We start from the raw sequence: 17,135 nt of genomic DNA, 5'->3' as shown, positions 1-17,135 counted from the left end.
AATGGGTAGGCTATAAGCAGCTTTTGATCCAGGGATGTAAACGTCACATTCAGGCTCGACTAGGCTAAGTACAAGATCGCGACATGTTATCACTGTTCACATATGCACATCGTAAAATACATTGTCTCGCGTATCCTTCCCCTCATACCGCTCAAGCCTAACAAAGCGAGGTAAACCCGCAACTCCGCTTGATCCTAATACCGACAGGTCCAAGAAAAGGAACAAAAAAAATAAAGAAAGCCACAAGAAATATACATACGGTAATGAATTTAGACGGTGTGGTAACTGGTGAGGGTAACCATCAGCTCGTCTACATACCAAAACCGTTCACCGGAAGAACATTTCCCTTTCTTTTTGGACTTTCCAATGAGACCCGAGTCGCCTTCGATATCGCCATTTCTGAGGAGTTGCACCCATGTTCCCCCAAGGCCCATACCAACACGGAGATGCTCGACGCTCGAAGACTCCATAAGCACCGTAATCGTATCCTCCAGAGCATTGAAAGGTCGTATTCCGGAGGACGACGTGTAGACGCTCGGGGAGTCAACGTCCATACCCTCGTCCCTCCTTCTCGCAACGCCCACTTTCTCCTTTGCCGCTCCTTCAAAAACAACTCCACGTTGAACAATCACCTGCCCTCTCGACGCCTCCAAGATTCTCGGCAAAACACCCTCCTCTTCCTGTGAACTGTCTCCCCATCCCAACCAGGGCTCCATCTCCACTCGATACAATTTACGCGAAAGCTCGGACTCCACGGCGTATGGGTTCCCGTATTGTTCGTCGCAAGCTATCACCTCGGTGGGTTGAACGGGTATGGACACAGTCGACAAGTCAGGCGGTATAACCTTCTTGACTCTGCGTACACTCCACTCCACCATCCCAGTTCGGTGGGTCATGGGCAACGTCGTAGGCCCCAATAACGGGAGTAAGGTGGGGTCAGCACTCGACCATAACGGTTCATTGGAGTCACCGGCGGCGCCCCAAGGATCACTATCCTCACCCCAAACGTCAAGAACTGTTGTATCATTAGTGGTATTGGCCCATTGCCCAGTTGAAGCGGCGTCACCCCAGCCGCCAGAATCTGAAGTACCCCAGGAAGAACTGTGCAATGTAGATCCCGCTGCTCCCTTTTCCTGAATCACATCTACCATCTGAACGTCTCCCTCGGTAGCAACCGCATCCCTGAGGCCAGTTTTGGTCGCACCGTCCAAGATTTCGAGTTTTCCTTCCCGTATTACTTCTTTAAGGAAGCTTGACTCGGCATTTTCCTCATGATATCCATCGTTTTCTGTGTCAAGCTTGACTCGCTTTGCATTAGGTTCTGGCCTCGTAACCTGATCTCGTTTCTCCTTGGACGACTCCTGCGTCTGCTTAGCATCCTCGGCCTGTTTCTCGCTATCGATGACGTCAGGATTAGCCCAGAAATTCCTCTCCTTCCTAATCTCGAAGAACACGCTCAGGGCGCGGTTGAAGTCATCAGGGATAGCCTTGGCTAGCTTGGAGGTGAGAGGAAGCTCTTGAAGAGCAAGTTCTGTGACTTCTTTCGCCTTCCGAATCGCGGCTTCCTCCTCTTTATCTGGAAGAACATGATGGCGTAATATGTAGGAGAGAAAGATGCAGATCAGCTTGGGATGTGTGAAAAGGTTCCTGTCGGTACTGCGTGCAAAAGAATCGTCAATTTCGAGGGCAAATGTAGCTCATAATAAAAGTCTTACTAATGGAATCCCTGGCGCCTGAAGTAGCTGGACAAATATACCTTCACCCCTCGCTCCGGGTCATTGAGAAATGCGACTAACTTGTCTTCCTTCTCCTCTTTGGCCCGAGAAAGAAGCTCTCTGATTTGTTCGTCGTTTTCCACAACTGTTGGTCGACAACCGAGGTCGCTCGGTCCTTTGCCGTATGGTTCCCGAGGACGGGGACGTTTATATTTGGGCCTATTGAGAGATTTATCCTCAGATTCGGAGTTCAATGACGTGTCGACTTTGTGGACTTCGATGTGTCTAAGTTTAGAAGAACCGTCCTCATCGTCGTCATTTTCTACATCAGATTCGGATTCAGATGTTTCTGCATCGTCAGGGTTATTGGCGCGTTTCTTTTGCCAAATCGGGATAGAAGTGAGAAGACCGGCGAAAAGTTGGAACTTTTAGATATCATCAGTACTCTGTCAGTAAAGTTCGAGCTGCTACAAGTTACCTGATCCCATTGTTCACGCACACGAGTTGTCATTGGTGGCCAACGACGGTTACGATTAAAATCGCCCACAGCCTTGTGAAAACGATCCGATCGAGCTTCATTCCTAGAAAAGGAGAGTGATAGAAGTAAGGTCCTTGAATTGAACAAAGTAGAAAATAAGAACTTACGGATTATAACCAATCACGCCTCTAATTCGATCGATTTCCTCCCATTCTTCCCACCACTCCTTCTTCCTAACAGTCATTGTTCCATCAAGCTTCTTCACAGCAGCCTTGTATACCTTTGCAGTGCGTGGTTTCGCGTCTGTCTTGCATGTGTCAGTGTTGTGTTTGATGTTTAACGCCACAGTTGGATTTCCGATGCCATCGAGCTCCTCACCCTCGTCTCCAAGAAGATGAATCTGTATACCTCGCTGTTGGAAATCTACGAATGGTGTTACAGAGACCCCTTCAGGAGTCACGGGGAAAGGAGGAAAAGTGAACACATAGGTTGTGTTAGGCTTCGACATCGTGACCAAGAAACGACCTCGATTCAGTTTCACGGTGACTTTCTACAGTGAATGTACTTAGACGCGTATATCAGGTCTCACGTCAGTTAGCTCAATAAAAATAAAGCGATGGAAAACTGTTCATGATTTTGAGTGAAATTTTGGAACCTGGAACAACGGTTCACCTACCACGTCTTTGCTACGCGTCCAATCTAGAATAATACCGGAGCAGTGAATCGGTGGAGCGAGATCCTGGCAAAACCTGTTGATAATCGTGGTAAGTTGTAAGGTTGAAATATAAACTTAAAGAGAAGACGTGCGTCAAAACGCGACCAACATGAGTCACACGAGGTCACGCGGTACAAATTACTATTACATCTTACTGCAATAGACAGCGTTTAATAAGGAGCACCGTTTCCCTGTGTTCTGGCAGTATCTGTGCCTCTCAATTTACGTCGGAAAACCTTGCAATTGGAAATCACCTATCCGTCGCGTTAGCTAGCTCTACAGACCCCTATAAAAAATTGACTTAAATGGTACTTAGGTAAACTACGCGTGATAAATAATTGCGTTCTTTTTCTCCTCATTCAGCGCAGAGATGTCTTCAACCTCAAGGCCCGTAGTCTTCATGGATATCAACATAGGCGAAACCCCCGCCGGTCGTGTCAAGATGGAACTTTTTAGCGATATTGTTCCCAGGTAAGAAACCTTTCACTAACCAGGCCTTAAATATTCTCATGAAGATGGTTTACAGAACGTCGGAAAATTTTAGGCAACTATGTACTGGGGAATACAGGTGCGTTTGATGTTCACCTTGGATGGGTATCGATGATTATGGTCATAAAAACTAGAGTGAACTCTCGCCCTCAAGGCTACAAAGGAGCGACGTTCCACCGGTACGTGAACTTTGCGTTTGTTTTTTTGAATGAACCAGCTCAGCTGATGTGTGGCCCTCCAGGGTGTATGATCCAACCTCATGAATTGAAACTGGGCAGTCAAACTAATCTAAATGGGCTTCACAGCGTGCCCAATTTTATGTGTCAAGGCTCGTCAAAGCTTCAACTACTATCCATATGAGGATTTGTCTTCGCTCATCGTGATACCAATACCAGGAGGGGACTTCTTGAAGGGTGATGGCACAGGGTCGTTTTCAATATACGGTGACAAATTTCCAGTAATATTGCGTGGCTTCATTCCAACGAAAAGCTATTGAAATTCTCTTTTCCGCTAGGATGAAAACTTCCAAGAAAAACACACCGAAGCCGGTCTACTCTCCATGGTATGATGACTACCGATTTCAGTCAAGACCGTTACGCTTTGCTTACAACCCAACGCCCATCATAGGCGAACTCTGGTCCAAACACTAACGGCTGTCAAGTGACTGACCTACCCCAAAATGACTGTGCTGTAGAAGCTAATCGTTATCTTATTTCTAGTTCTTCATCACCACGGCCAAGTGTGACTTTTTGGATGGAAAGCACGTCGTGTTTGGCAAGGTTATCGAGGGTATGCTTACATTGCGCAAGATCGAGAATGTCCCCACTGGCCAGAATAATCGTCCGAAGTTGGCTGTGAAGATTGTTGGTACGGCTTCGAATTCTTTCTTGTTCTCTCTCCCCTGAAGTCCCATCCTCCGTAGAATGCGGTGAAATGTAAGGATATGATGGATTGTAGTTCACGGTGATTCATTGGAGTATTCCTTCCTGAGGAACGGCGACCAGTTTTTCTCAGGTTCGAGTGCATTAAGTCTGTACTATACATTTCCAATCTTTTACACTTTGAGAGACGGTGTTCACTCTGCCAAGGGCTGCAGATGGTGTTTCGCGGCGATTCCTGAAGGACAGCCAAAATCAAGACTTGAAGAAGTTGTCTCATAGATCATTGGTCCATGTAGATCCATTTATTACTTACCGCTGAAACCGATTCCCACGTGGTGCACAGCTTTCCTCCTTTATCATCAACAGTCACAACGGTACACCACCGTTACTTTCATATAATTTCGCGGTCACATCATACTACGCGCTGGTACCTCAACGCGTAGAGGAGAAGTGTAAAATAAACATATGGCGTCCCCTTCTACCACTGAAACGTCTCCTTTATTGATCCCTCAAACTCTTGGAAAACATCCACGTGACGGAGACTATCCTGATCATCCCGGCCAGGCTTTGAAAAGGGTCAAAGCAGCGAATTCCCGCCAACGAAGGAAACGTGAACGAGATGAGATTGCTGATGGTGGGATGGGTTGTGATATAGCAAATGAACATGATATGTTTCCACAGTCGGAGCAGCAGTGGTTTCAAGAGGCCGATGGACAGATATCAGCCGATTTCATTCTCCCTCTTTCAGAATTACAGCAACCACAACGACCACGCAACTCTCGTGGTCATGTCGACCCAGATAATCTCTCACCGGGTGGAGCAGTTAGAAGAGAGCGTGTACGTGCCGCGGCCAGAGAAAGGCAAAGAAAACATCGTGCATTGGTTAAGGAAAGGAAGATGAAGGCTCTCGGATTCGATGGGGTTGGGAGTGAAGTTGTGCAAAATCCAGCAGCTCAAGCCGGCGTTTCAGACTATCATCAACAGCAGACGCCTCAATCGCAACAGTACCAGCAACTATTGCAAGGATCTGGGCCTCCGCAGCCTCATAATGATTCTGCGATATTATATCCCCCTCCGGTGCCCCAAATCGTAGAGTCATCCGCACCGGGTACCACCGGCGGCGAGGTGTTTGCTACAACATTGCTACTGTCATTTTCGTGTGCGCCGTTGTTGAAGCAGCACCTATTGGACAGTTTGCAGATGACGAATGAGGAGCTGGCCTCGTTGGAACCTTTGATTGCGGATGCTTGGGAACAGTGGAACGCAAAGGTAAGCTTCGGGCCTTCTTTGCGAGTTTTGATTCTCAATTGGCGTTTTATTTCTACTTATCAGCGTCAAGAGCGTTTTGATCCCAACCAGCCACAATCCAACGGTTCTGGATCATCTTCGTCTACTCCGAATGCTCATCCTGCTGCCATCACAAACGATTTTCGAACCAGATTTCAACGTTCTGTTGCTACTCCTATACCATTTCAAATGACTACTGGTGCCTCCCCTTGCTCGGATACTTTGGACCGTAGTGTATCTGAAGCCAGTACCTCGGATTGATGACCTTCCCCACCCCTTTCTTCTACGACCCATCCCATGGCCTTCATTCCAGCCATGATTTCGTGGTGTTCATCCGCTAAATATCCTTCCGTATTGTATTGTATACATGACTGTAGAATCCACAATGATTCGACATTGACTGGATGGGTTACTTGGGTACAGCGTAATCGCGCAACTTGCCATTGGTAAGCGGTTGCTGCGTTCATCATGATGCGATGCTGTAACGCCTGAGCCATAAAAATCTCAAAATTCTTGCTAACCCTTTATCTCCGTTCTACATGTCGTCGGGCGAATTCCAACAAGGTTCAAGTTCAAGTCCACAACTGATCGCAAGCTCGTCTCGGTCTTCATCCTCCCAGTTGATACAAGAAACACCTCGTATAACACGACAAAACAGCTTACAATCATCAGAAGCGGAAGTTTGGTACTTGAAGGACATAGAGTTCGGAGAGGACGACGCAAAGAGGAGGGTTAAGGTCATTACACAGAATTTTAACGGGTGCGTGTTTGAGGAAATACGGGCTCTGAATATTCTATGAAAATCTCCTTAGGCCATGTTCATTCATTGCGATATGTGCGTCTTATCCTCCCAGCATGTGGGCGAGGGGTGCTGATTTGTGTTCCAACAGGCAATATCTTAATTCTTAGCCGGATGATCCACATTGAACCACCAACCCGCCAAACAGTATCTTATGAGTTTCTGTCTCATCTAGTCGCTGAGTATCTGTTACTCCACTGCCCGGAGGTAGATGTTTCTGCCGCACTATCCATTATGCCACACACGCAAAGTTTGTTCCAACATTAACTAAGAACGAGAACTTCATGTTGATCTCTGCTTCTCTAGAGGGTATGGATTTAAATCCTTTATTCACGGGGTGCAAATTATTTCGTCCTGAAGGCCTTGGCGGCGAACTTAAACTCTTCGAGCAAGTCGGTATTGACCTTTTACATGGCTGGGTAGTTGATCCAGAGAACGAAGAGGCCAAAGTACTCTCAAAGACGGAAGACTATGACAGCGCAGTTATGCTTATCGCGGATGCAGACCATATCATGAAGGGGCAATTGGTCGTACAGGACGATGAAGTTCCACAGGCTGGCGCGAGTAACCCGTCAAGCAATTTGACGGACGAGGAACGCGTGAAAGTAGAAGACGGTGAGGCTGAACATATCAATGCTATTCAGAACCTTATATATCTCATCTTCTCAGCTATTGTTGTACGACAGTTCATCGATAATACCAAGTCCCAAATGACATATCACGGGCTGTTCAATCTCGCAACCGTCGTCAAACCCGGATCACTGGTCGCCCTGTACCGCAACCTTCATTTATCAGTACTATACAAACGACCTGGGCCCGACGAGTCGCTTTACACACTTGTTACGGACCAGGTCTTTCTTCACGAACCTTCCATTGTTTGGGAGCGGTTGGAAGACGTTGATGGCGGCTGGTCGACCTTTGTGGACTCAAACTTTATCAAGTCGAGTCCCGCAGGCGGAGACTTCGCAGGACGCACGGCGGAGGAAGCTTTGAGAGCCGCGGAAATTGAAGCCGGACAATTTGTAGTGTCAGAGCCTGGAGAGTACGTGTTCATCTTTTTCTCTATTCTGTAGAAGAAGATCATCTACAAATCCTTATTCTTATATTCTTAGTCTTGACCTCGCCCGTCAATTGCAAGCAGAAGAGGACGATCACGCACGCTTTCAACGTGAGCAACATTTGCGGGAAAAGAATCGTCGGCGGCAGGAGGAGGAAGAGCGACTGCGCGAGAAACAAGAAAGGAAACAGAGAAAGAAGAAGGATTGTGTTATCATGTAGAACGACTGACTACATATAATTCCTATACATACCTATACCCGTCCTACTCCGTTTTCTGCTGAGCAGAATGGACGCGTCACGGTCAAACGGCCCGGTTGGCTCAACCGGACGATCGTCCACAGCTTGACTTCCTACCACCATCATGGCTATCCTTCGTGTTCTCAACGACATCTTTAAAAGATTTTGCACGCTCCTTTTATCTGTAATCACTCTTTTCAAGCACATCCAATTCTCTAAACCTCGCCGTTCAAGGGCTCTTACAGCTGCCGATGCCGTGATACCCTTTGATTGTCCTCTTCCCGCTGTTGATCTTGAACGGGGCGAGATATCTCCAGGTAATCTTATCGACACTAATCCCCGAGGAGTTCTCTACTCACCCAATCCGCCTTTGCCTCTGGTTGCACGCTAGTACCAAAGGCCGAGTTCAGCATCTACAGTACACGATCAGGAGAGCAAGAGCGTGTGATATTTTGGGCTCCCCTACCAGAATCAGACGGCCATCTCTCTTCGGTAATTCTAGAACCTTCAAATTGCTCAACACCGAAGTTTCCGTTTGGGCGAGCCTCATATAGCATACACACGCAAAGTCGAGACAGCCATGCTTCCAGCACGAGTACTCAAACTATGCCGAGTTTCTCTTCAAGGTTAGGACTTATGGACTCCTCTAGAGCTATGCCAGTTGCTCTTAGCGAAGATCATCTAGGAAAAATAGCTTGGAAGGCCCCTCAATTTCCTATTCCTGTACAAACCACATATCGAGACACTCTAGCTTCCAATTCTGCGGCCTTCTACCATGGCCAGGCGCCAAGAGCGTTTTTCGAGTCCTCCTCCAACAATTCTCTTTCTTCAAAGTTAAGCAGTAGGAAACGAGTTCGGGACTATAGCCATCGTGGGACAACTCCAACCTTCCCAAGAACGACTTGTCGCTCCCTTTCAATACGCTCTTCAATTTCTGCCTATTCAAACCTCACTGACAGTTCGCACTCCTTCGCATCCAATTCATCAGCATCTCCATCGGTTTATGCCGCGTCTTTTCCGCGTCCTCCCAACTTCATTACTCCAACCATCCGCTCACCGCACAGACATGTCGTCATGAACCCCGGTCGTAATGGAACAATTACACCTCCTTCAAGACTTGCTCATGTGGCAACGCACAGGAAGCGGAGCCCTATCGTGTGGTACAAGGATCTTTCTATTCTGCTCACCGACTCGGCGTCCACGTTACATTCTGGTTCGCCTGGTGGTCCTAAGGCTCTACCTGCTTGGCTTTGCGTCGGAACGGGTTCTCAGTTCTCTTCTCATATCGGACATTTCCGCTATCCTTATCAGCAACAATCGAGACCGCCTAGTTCCCTGACTTCAATGAAGAAGGCAATGCTAAGATTAAACTATCACTTCCCTCCATCGCCAAGCCCTGGGTCGCCACAGTCTGGGACCTTTGCAGGTGCGCACGATGCCAAGACTGGTGTCGTTATGAGTGATATTGATCTCGACGTTGTTTCGGTTGTAAGGAGTGTTATGCAAGAAACCCGTGAGGATGAAGAACTGGATCTGGCTCGATCACTGGCATCGGGAGAAACCACTAATTCGCTCAAGGTGATGGCAGTTCTTGATGAGGTCGAAGACGTCGATTCCGCTTCTACTCAGTCATTCCAAAGGGCTCGTAAAGTTATGCCATCCTTTACAGACACCTCTTGCTATTCGATAGACTCCCCACGCTCAAGGTCAAATTCAAAAACTCCCTCTGGGCCCCATTCCTCTGAGCCGTACGTAAGCACGGCGGCAGACTCATTCGATGACACGTTCAGGCCTGATACTCCTCCGAGTGTCATGTCTTGCTCGAGCACTGCATATCTCCCATATTTGTTGTCCGACCTTTCGACTATATCTGGAAAGGTTTCCGACGGGAATTTCGGGTCATTAGTGTCCCTGTCGCCTGCCAGCTCTCGGTCAGCTCCCACTCGATGGGGTCGATTCTCTTACCCTTCAACGTCCCACGCAAAACGCAATACCATCGGTGATGTTCGGATGTCGGGTGTTGTCTCGTGGTCTGATTTAGTGACGTTTTCGAGCCATACGACACGCGAAGGCAGTTTCAATGTGGGGGCGGGTGAACGTGATTGCGAGGTGGCGGGCGGCAGCGAAGCGGATGATCAGGCACTCGGGAAGGAGGTAGGTAATATCGAGAAAGAAAAAAGACCCTTCGTTCGGGGACATGTACGGGCTGCCATGCGGATAGAGAAAAGTTTCAAAGCGTTGGACAGGGACATACATTGGAGTGATGTTGTCAATTTGGATAGGCTTTGAAGAGGGTGTTTAACTTGAATGAAAAAAGTGGAAGTTGTCCTTACAATTCAATCGACATGAATGCTTGGCGCATAAGTTAGCCGTTCTTAGCCAACTTTTTTCGTCGTGACCTGTCGGTAGGATGTGTTGCGGCGGCGATCTCATTTACGCGACAGAAAAGCCCTCGGTGAAAGACTGATTTACGAATGCGAGCCCACGCCTCTCACCTCTCACATCAATGATGTTCATTCCAAAAAATAGCAAACACGTTACAGTGTGTGAGCACTTTACGATATCCCGTGGCGAGCGCCATATCTCTGCACCCAAGCCCCGCGCGCCATCCTAACTATTTGAAATTGAGAGATGGACATTCTGGAATTCTCGGAGAACCTCGGCAGTTGACATTTTACTCACTTTACTTACATACCACATTGGAAGGCCGTAGAATTACATTTTTCTTTTCCCAAAGGTCCCCGCTAGGAACAAAAACTCCAAATTGCAACCTTTGCCCGGGTTATGAAACTCCACCGGAATGTCCACACGGTTGTTTTGGTCTCCTATACCACGCGTAGCGGAGAGTTTCTAAAGCATTTCGGACTGGGTAAGACTTCTCTTAGAACTGAAAGGGATGAGGTAAACCTCGGCACCAATACAACGTCATTTATGTAGTACGCGCTTTTCTGTTGGGGTTGTTGCTATTCTTTATCTTCAGTGAGAGTTCCGCGCGATACATTAAGAGTTGTGAACTCTTTCACAGATTCTTCCCGGGAGATTCATTCCGTGAAAGCACATTGAAGAGAAAAGAATAGTGTTCCGGTTTTCAGCTCCCGTCTTTCCAGGAGAGATCACCTTGCTGGCTCAAGTTGTATGATGTGTCCTTGGTCCTGATTTCGTCAAGTGAGTAAGGGGCTCGTAAGGGGCAGCCCTGGCGCGTGAAAGCAATTGAAACGGACGACTCACTGCAACTCAACGCTGGTGTACAAGCGTGCGATAGCAAAATCAAGGGCCGGTTCCGACATACTCGTCATCGAGGGTCATCAAACCAGAAAGCCCGGCTGAAAGAACTACGGACGAAAGGGTAAGGTCATCAGTGGCGGAAACGAAGGTCTGAGTTTACCTATTTCCCTTCCCTTCAAACATATTGACTACCCTTGTTTTGACAACAGACCCAGAAAAAGTATTCATAGAAACTGTCAAGTGTTGTATCTGAGATCTTTTGCTAAGATGGATTCGCGTTCTTCAGGTATGTAGACACGCGACAAAACTACTTCTTCCTAGACTTTCCCTGATGGATATAGACTCGTGGGTGAGGTGACAATACCATTGAATAGCGATTTCTGACTATACCTTGACTACCACACCGAGGTTGTTGATCACGATTGTCCGGTGAAGTGGTGAACATCCTAACGTGGGCCACGCTCCACCCTGCGCTGAGATTCAGGAACGATTGTACTATAATGAAGCTAAGATCCTCCACGGCAGAATTACTGAAATGAGAGGCTTCTTGAGCTTCGCCTCAAGACCGAAGAGCCCGCTGTTGATAGAGGTGAAGGTTGAGTGTTGTAGTTACATAAATTGCAGGGGATGCACTTGCTAAGATTACGGCAAACGCCGGTGGGTTTTTGCCTTTCCCGGCATAAAGATGCCGATGAAATCCGTGAGCCCGTCACTCCGTGTGCGTTCCTTTCTGATACAAATGTTTAGCTCCTCAATCGAAGAACAAAACACATTATTTTTTTTCAGACACACGGATTAATTCCACGATATAACATCCCCTCACTTCACTTGCAAGGATGCCGCAGATTCCCCGCTTGAAAAAGGCTCCCCTTTGTCCCGGTAGCTACCTCTTCACTTTCCCCAACTCTCCAAAACTCCTCTCATTCATCCGAGATGACTCGAACACCCCGTAAAAGAGTTGCACTACGTAGCAGACGCCTCCTGATTTCCGCTGAAGATCCCCTTATCGATGATGGTGTGGTCGTGGTCGAAGGGGATCGAATCGTGGAGTCTGGCCCATGGAACGAACTAAAAGCCAAAGTGCACGGAAACTATCCAGTAAGAGACTTGGGCGACGTGACTCTACTGCCAGGTCTCTTTGATTGTCACGTTCACCTGTTCATGGATCCTACTTCTGGCGTTCATTCGACGTCTGCTGGCGTGGCATTATCCGACAATGAAGTCTTCGCTCTCATGAAAGCAAACTGTAGCCGAGTACTTGATGCAGGGGTAACAACCGTTCGCGACTTGGGTTGTCCTGGGACATATTCTACGACGATGAGAGACAAGATAGCGAAAAGGGAAGTCATGGGGCCTCGGTGAGTACTTCTCTTCCTATTAATCCGAGCCTGGGTTATCTTTCGACAGCATTCCTGACTAGCCTTCCAGAATTTTGTCAGCTAATGCTCCCATTACTGTTCCGGGAGGCCATGGGCACGCATGGGGTGGCCTCGCAACTGGTGTTGATGATTGTCGCGCCGAGGCAAGAAAGCGCATCAAAGAGGTTCATTCTACAACAATCTCCTCGGGTCTAAAAGTTTATCTTACATTTCTCCAGAAAGTTGATGTCATCAAAGTCATGTCAACCGGCGGATTCATGACAGCTGGGAGTAACCCTTCGAAAGCTCGGTATACTGTAGAGGAGCTAAGGGCCATCGCTGATGAGGCTCATCGCCACGGCCTCCCTGTAACAACACATGCTACTGGTGTCGAAGGCATAGACAGAGCTGTCGATGCGGGCTTCGATTGCATAGAGCACTGTTCATGGACCATTGGTACGGTTATCGTTTCTTTTGGCTGATATCGCGATTTACATATGTTCATAGAGGGTGGTACAAAGTACAGCCATTCAATTGCCCAAAAAATCGTCGAAAAAGGCGTTACGGTCTGTCCAACGATGAACACCGCTTGTTTAAAAAAAGACTATTTCTGTCCATGGGATGCTCGTGAGCAAGTCGTAGGGAACCTCTCCCAGTTAAGGCAAGCCGGGGCAAAGATGGTAGTGGGTACCGACAATGGTATAGGTGAGGATCTCTCAGATCTATATGAACCTGTGCTCATCCATGCACTTACCCGACAGGGCTTTGTAACTTTGAAAGATATGCCGATGGTTTATCTGTATTAATGGATGCAGGCTACACGTTACGTGAGATTATAGCTTCCGCGACCTACAAAGCAGCAGAAGTCTGTAGAATCGATCACGAAACTGGAAGACTTAAGCCCGGAATGACGGCGGACTTGGCGGCTTTCGAGGGCAACCCACTTGATAACGTACAAGCATTTTTCAAGCCCCGTTTCGTGATGGTGAGTGCATCTTTCGCTGGGTTTTTTATTTAAAAATAGACAATCACTCTGGCCGTCCTACTCACTCAATGTTATCAACAGGCTAGAGGACGGGAGCACAAGCTCAGTCCGATACCCCCTCCAGAGGATAACTCTGCAATGGCTGCATATATCCACAGGACACTTCGAATCGGCGCTGGGTTTGTTGATTCACATTCCCACTGATGCGCCTTGATGCGCCGGTCGAGAGCAATCTGGGTCTATTATTGGCCTTTGATATCACTTCTGCGGTTCTAATCAGCGTTTGTCGGTGTATGGTATATAATTACCATGTTTATCCTTTTCTAGAGCCTTAGTCTTTAGTTATTTATGAACTATGAACTTTCTAATTTCCACATGATCAGCTCATAAAATGGTAGTACTAGTACCTCCAGGAGATAGTAGGTATGACTTCATTCTGTGTGTATTTTTTGACAAAGTCGTTCATTGAAAACCATGATTTCAGGCTGTCCACGAGACGAAATAGTATGGACCGATACAACATGTTAGTTGGATCCTCACAATATAGACCCGACTTGTGCTTTGGGATGAGCTCTGCGGGGTTTTACCGTTGCAACCCTGTGGCGCACAACCCATGATAACTTTGTCTGTGACGGTCACCAATCTGATTGCGCGCAATGTCCGCTCAGCCTATCGTCGACCCGCAGAACCCTCTTTACTGTCCTTCAATTCCAGCTAATATCTATCTCGATCGAGTCCTACTTCCCATACGGAATCAACCCGTAAAACCCCGCTCTCACAAGGACAATGCCAACGTTCTCTCTTCCAGAATACACAAGAATTCGCTAGCACGTCGCACCGCACCCGTCTCTTCTTTCGTTCACATGCTAGGTCGCTGGCTTCAGGCTAAGCAAAGAGAAGAGTTATCTTCTTCAAACAATTGTTTAGATTTCGGAATTCCGACTCAGGTCGAAGGGATGTTACACGGTGATAGGTTTGGTAGTCGTCAAGGTCAACTCCTAGTGAGACAGCATGGTCCACGCACGAGAGCCCAGGCTCGGATGCTCAACGAAGAACATGTTGGAATCGGATTCGAGCCTCCTAATGCGGCGTCTAGCCCCAAAATGCCTACGATCTCAGTCAAAAGTAACACCTACAGGGTACCAAGAAATTCCGGCCCTGATTCGGAAGTTTTCGTACAACCGCTTTGGGATGCAGCACGCTCATCATACTCAAGAATTGATTCACCTACATTTTCAGTAGCTTCCAGCAGCGACAACGAAGATCACAATGTCGATTTCTTCCCTCCTGGTTTGGGCGATGACCAAAACCTGGTCGGAACTGTGCCAACTCCACAAATGTCTCTCAAACGTGCCCCAACTACCGTGAAAGCTCCTCCTTTTGTATCGATAAAGAAACCAGAAGCTCGACCGCGTGCTGTAGATGACTCTGATGCTCAAACTGATGTTCCTCGGTCTGGATCTAAAGCTCGATCCTCAATCAACAAGTACATGTCGCGCAAACGAAAGCTTGAAGAGCTCTTCCCAGAACTTCTGAAGCTAAACTCTGAACGTGACGGAGCAAAGAGGCGGAGAGGAACATGGAACACGCCTTCACTAGCCGATGAAGAAAGCGATACATTTGGTGCAGGTATTCCGGAACGTCCGCATCTGTACGGTCGCAAGATGATACTTTCTCCGGGACCAAAGATTGAGGTGTCGAACACGAAAGAGATTTCGTCAGAGCAGCGGATTAAATTGTTGGAAGGTATGCATATAGTCACTCATTTCGTCATTTTTTCATGCTTTCGACATAAATAGACGCCTTGTATGGACAGCAAATCGGAACGGAATCTCCAAGAGGATACGGCGTTCTTCTAGACAAGCTGGACGTCATGATGCCTGGAATCCGTTTAAAAGAAAGGCTTTTGAAAGATACTTATTCGAGCGATCTAGTGTCCTTAGGTCCGCAGGTGAACAATGTTGACCGCTTGGATTTGGGCCGTCAACCGTCGAATAACGGTCGAGGAAAAATGAGAGAGCGGAACCACCAAGGCGTCGCGGATTTCCTTGGGGAACAAGGTATCCTTCATCCTCACGATTGATATTTTGTTTCTCTATTCTCAAACTTATCCATTGCACATAGGGCTACTCAACGAAGGGGTAATGGAAATGCTGAGAACCTCAGAGATCCGACGCTTGGAGATGGCACCAACGCTGGCTGACGAAGACGGCTTGAATCTCGGAGGAAAGGATGCGTTCAAGGGTACGTTACACCATCTTTTCCGCGACATTCATTCATAGTTTCACTTCCCAGTGTTTGCCAAGCCGAATAGTTTCCTCTTTCTAGCTGAAATTTCATTCTCCGGGACGCCTATCAACGATGTGGACCTCCTGCATCTCATCCGTCTACCGAAGCTGAAGCGGCTTTGGCTTGAAGATACTGGGATTGGCGATCAGGCGTAAGTGGTATTCGCTTTACCTCTCCACTTCCCTCCTTGTCTCTATGTTTTTCGTACCGCTGACGTTGCGAAACAGCATATATCATTTGACCGGTCTTCGAAGCACCCTTTGCACCCTATCCGTAGCGTCTAATCCGCGTATCTCAGATGACTCCGTTCCTGCGCTGATATTGTTAGCGAGACTTCAGTTTCTGTCTCTAATCGGCACTGGGATCGGGATGGTTGGTTTGAGAAAGCTGGCCAGTGCCGTTAATCGAGAGAAAAGAGTCATCGACGTTGAAATCCCCGAAAAGTGTGAGACTTATGTCGTTAGTAAGTCAAGTTTCATCGTTTATTGTCAGAACACTCTGAGTGCTTAAGTTTCTTCCTCAGACCTTGAAACCAACGCTCGCTACCTGCTCCATATCCAACCTCCTTTGATCAGTATTCCTTCTCTTTGTGATCAGTTGTCGATCGGCGCGTTGAAGAGGAACCTTGAGGCTCATCTGGCCGTTTTAGCCGCTGGAGTGCAACCACCAGTCGTACAACCTCAGTTTCGACTTCCCGGGGCTTCTGTCACCGCCGTAACCGAGATATCGGATTTCATGACCAAGGAAGAGATGAGGGAAAGACTCTCAGGCATTCTCAGGATGAGAGAAGTAGATCTCTTGGTTAAGGGAATGGTTTTTGGTTGAGCCTCAAGTGTGTTGCTCGGTCCCGCTGTGCTCCTCGGACTTGTTTGCGACTTGATTTTCCCGCCCCTTCATCCCTTTCTTTGCTATCTCGTTGGTTATAGTACTTTAAAAAGACTCGCCTAAAAAAACTCGCCGTCGTGCACATGTCTTCTGTTCCCGCTCGCTGTTCTTTGTCTCACCTGTTCCGTCATGCACCTGTTTTGTCCTGCCTTGTCGTTTATTTTGCATCACACTGTTCACCGTTCGCGTTCTCATATTTGTTACAATTTCAATTGTCGCGACAACTTTCATCCCCGCCCCACTTTGTTTTAACCATGTATGTATTCTACCTCATGGAACATGTTCAAATTGACAACTAGAAAAGATCTACGTACATCGCATTGGACGGACGGCGATTGAACTACATAGATCATTGGGTGGCGGTAGTTTAAAAGGTTTACGGTTGCGGGACCTCGTGCGACGACGACAAGTAGTGTTAGTCGAGCATGTAATTCAATATTAGAACGGCGTTTTTGTGATGTACTGTGCCTAGGAGTTGGTTTGAAAACATATAGACATCTGTAAATTGAATACCGTAGAGAGAGGTAAACAACGAGTTGTTGTTCCGAAGTAAGTACGTTGAATAAAACTAGTGCTACGATACAAAGTTTTTCTTTTCAGAGCGGGAGTTTTATTTCGTCACCGTCTTCAATAGATATCTATACGGAACTTTTAGAAGCAAGTACGGGTTTATTTGGTACATCTACTTAGGGTGCGGAAGTCCATTCCATCCTGTTAAGACTCGCGAGATTTG

The 17,135-nt window shown here is 47.5% G+C and overlaps 7 protein-coding genes across 7 annotated transcripts; 6 read left to right on the top strand and 1 right to left on the bottom strand.

Annotated features, from left to right (window-relative positions):
• Positions 1-269: 269 nt before the first annotated feature.
• Positions 270-2,980, bottom strand: E1B28_011690 (uncharacterized protein; the record flags this gene model as incomplete). The annotated part of the gene is made up of 5 exons (XM_043156748.1): positions 2,870-2,980; positions 2,361-2,817; positions 2,194-2,296; positions 1,716-2,140; positions 270-1,656 (listed from the first exon to the last, which is right to left on the bottom strand). The coding sequence occupies exons 2-5, from the start codon at positions 2,699-2,701 to the stop codon at positions 270-272; spliced, it is 2,256 nt and encodes a 751-aa protein (XP_043006543.1). The 5' UTR covers positions 2,702-2,817; positions 2,870-2,980.
• Positions 2,981-3,240: 260 nt separating this feature from the next.
• CYP3 (Peptidyl-prolyl cis-trans isomerase H) lies at positions 3,241-4,469 on the top strand. The gene is made up of 8 exons (XM_043156747.1): positions 3,241-3,379; positions 3,435-3,576; positions 3,639-3,725; positions 3,793-3,854; positions 3,912-3,959; positions 4,025-4,057; positions 4,117-4,264; positions 4,320-4,469. The coding sequence occupies exons 3-8, from the start codon at positions 3,644-3,646 to the stop codon at positions 4,334-4,336; spliced, it is 390 nt and encodes a 129-aa protein (XP_043006542.1). The 5' UTR covers positions 3,241-3,379; positions 3,435-3,576; positions 3,639-3,643; the 3' UTR covers positions 4,337-4,469.
• A 149-nt stretch (positions 4,470-4,618) lies between these two features.
• Positions 4,619-6,009, top strand: E1B28_011688 (uncharacterized protein). The gene is made up of 2 exons (XM_043156746.1): positions 4,619-5,547; positions 5,611-6,009. Exons 1-2 carry the CDS (start codon positions 4,744-4,746, stop codon positions 5,824-5,826), a joined length of 1,020 nt encoding a protein of 339 aa, XP_043006541.1. The 5' UTR covers positions 4,619-4,743; the 3' UTR covers positions 5,827-6,009.
• A 95-nt stretch (positions 6,010-6,104) lies between these two features.
• Positions 6,105-7,642, top strand: E1B28_011687 (uncharacterized protein; the record flags this gene model as incomplete). The annotated part of the gene is made up of 6 exons (XM_043156745.1): positions 6,105-6,325; positions 6,378-6,400; positions 6,456-6,614; positions 6,671-6,979; positions 7,034-7,406; positions 7,477-7,642. 6 exons carry the CDS (start codon positions 6,105-6,107, stop codon positions 7,640-7,642), a joined length of 1,251 nt encoding a protein of 416 aa, XP_043006540.1.
• Positions 7,643-7,784: 142 nt separating this feature from the next.
• Positions 7,785-9,949, top strand: E1B28_011686 (uncharacterized protein; the record flags this gene model as incomplete). The annotated part of the gene is made up of 2 exons (XM_043156744.1): positions 7,785-7,977; positions 8,052-9,949. 2 exons carry the CDS (start codon positions 7,785-7,787, stop codon positions 9,947-9,949), a joined length of 2,091 nt encoding a protein of 696 aa, XP_043006539.1.
• A 1,640-nt stretch (positions 9,950-11,589) lies between these two features.
• On the top strand, positions 11,590-13,637 carry E1B28_011685 (uncharacterized protein). Its single transcript, XM_043156743.1, has 6 exons — positions 11,590-12,243; positions 12,314-12,428; positions 12,483-12,699; positions 12,751-12,948; positions 13,005-13,228; positions 13,310-13,637. Exons 1-6 carry the CDS (start codon positions 11,819-11,821, stop codon positions 13,430-13,432), a joined length of 1,302 nt encoding a protein of 433 aa, XP_043006538.1. The 5' UTR covers positions 11,590-11,818; the 3' UTR covers positions 13,433-13,637.
• A 227-nt stretch (positions 13,638-13,864) lies between these two features.
• Positions 13,865-16,640, top strand: E1B28_011684 (uncharacterized protein). The gene is made up of 6 exons (XM_043156742.1): positions 13,865-14,974; positions 15,028-15,288; positions 15,353-15,472; positions 15,524-15,668; positions 15,745-15,980; positions 16,041-16,640. Exons 1-6 carry the CDS (start codon positions 13,885-13,887, stop codon positions 16,340-16,342), a joined length of 2,154 nt encoding a protein of 717 aa, XP_043006537.1. The 5' UTR covers positions 13,865-13,884; the 3' UTR covers positions 16,343-16,640.
• Positions 16,641-17,135: the final 495 nt, after the last annotated feature.

Source organism: Marasmius oreades, chromosome 7 (assembly GCF_018924745.1).
Source record: "Marasmius oreades isolate 03SP1 chromosome 7, whole genome shotgun sequence".
NCBI classification, from domain to species: domain Eukaryota; kingdom Fungi; phylum Basidiomycota; class Agaricomycetes; order Agaricales; family Marasmiaceae; genus Marasmius; species Marasmius oreades.
This window is presented reverse-complemented; position numbering and strand designations above follow the sequence as displayed.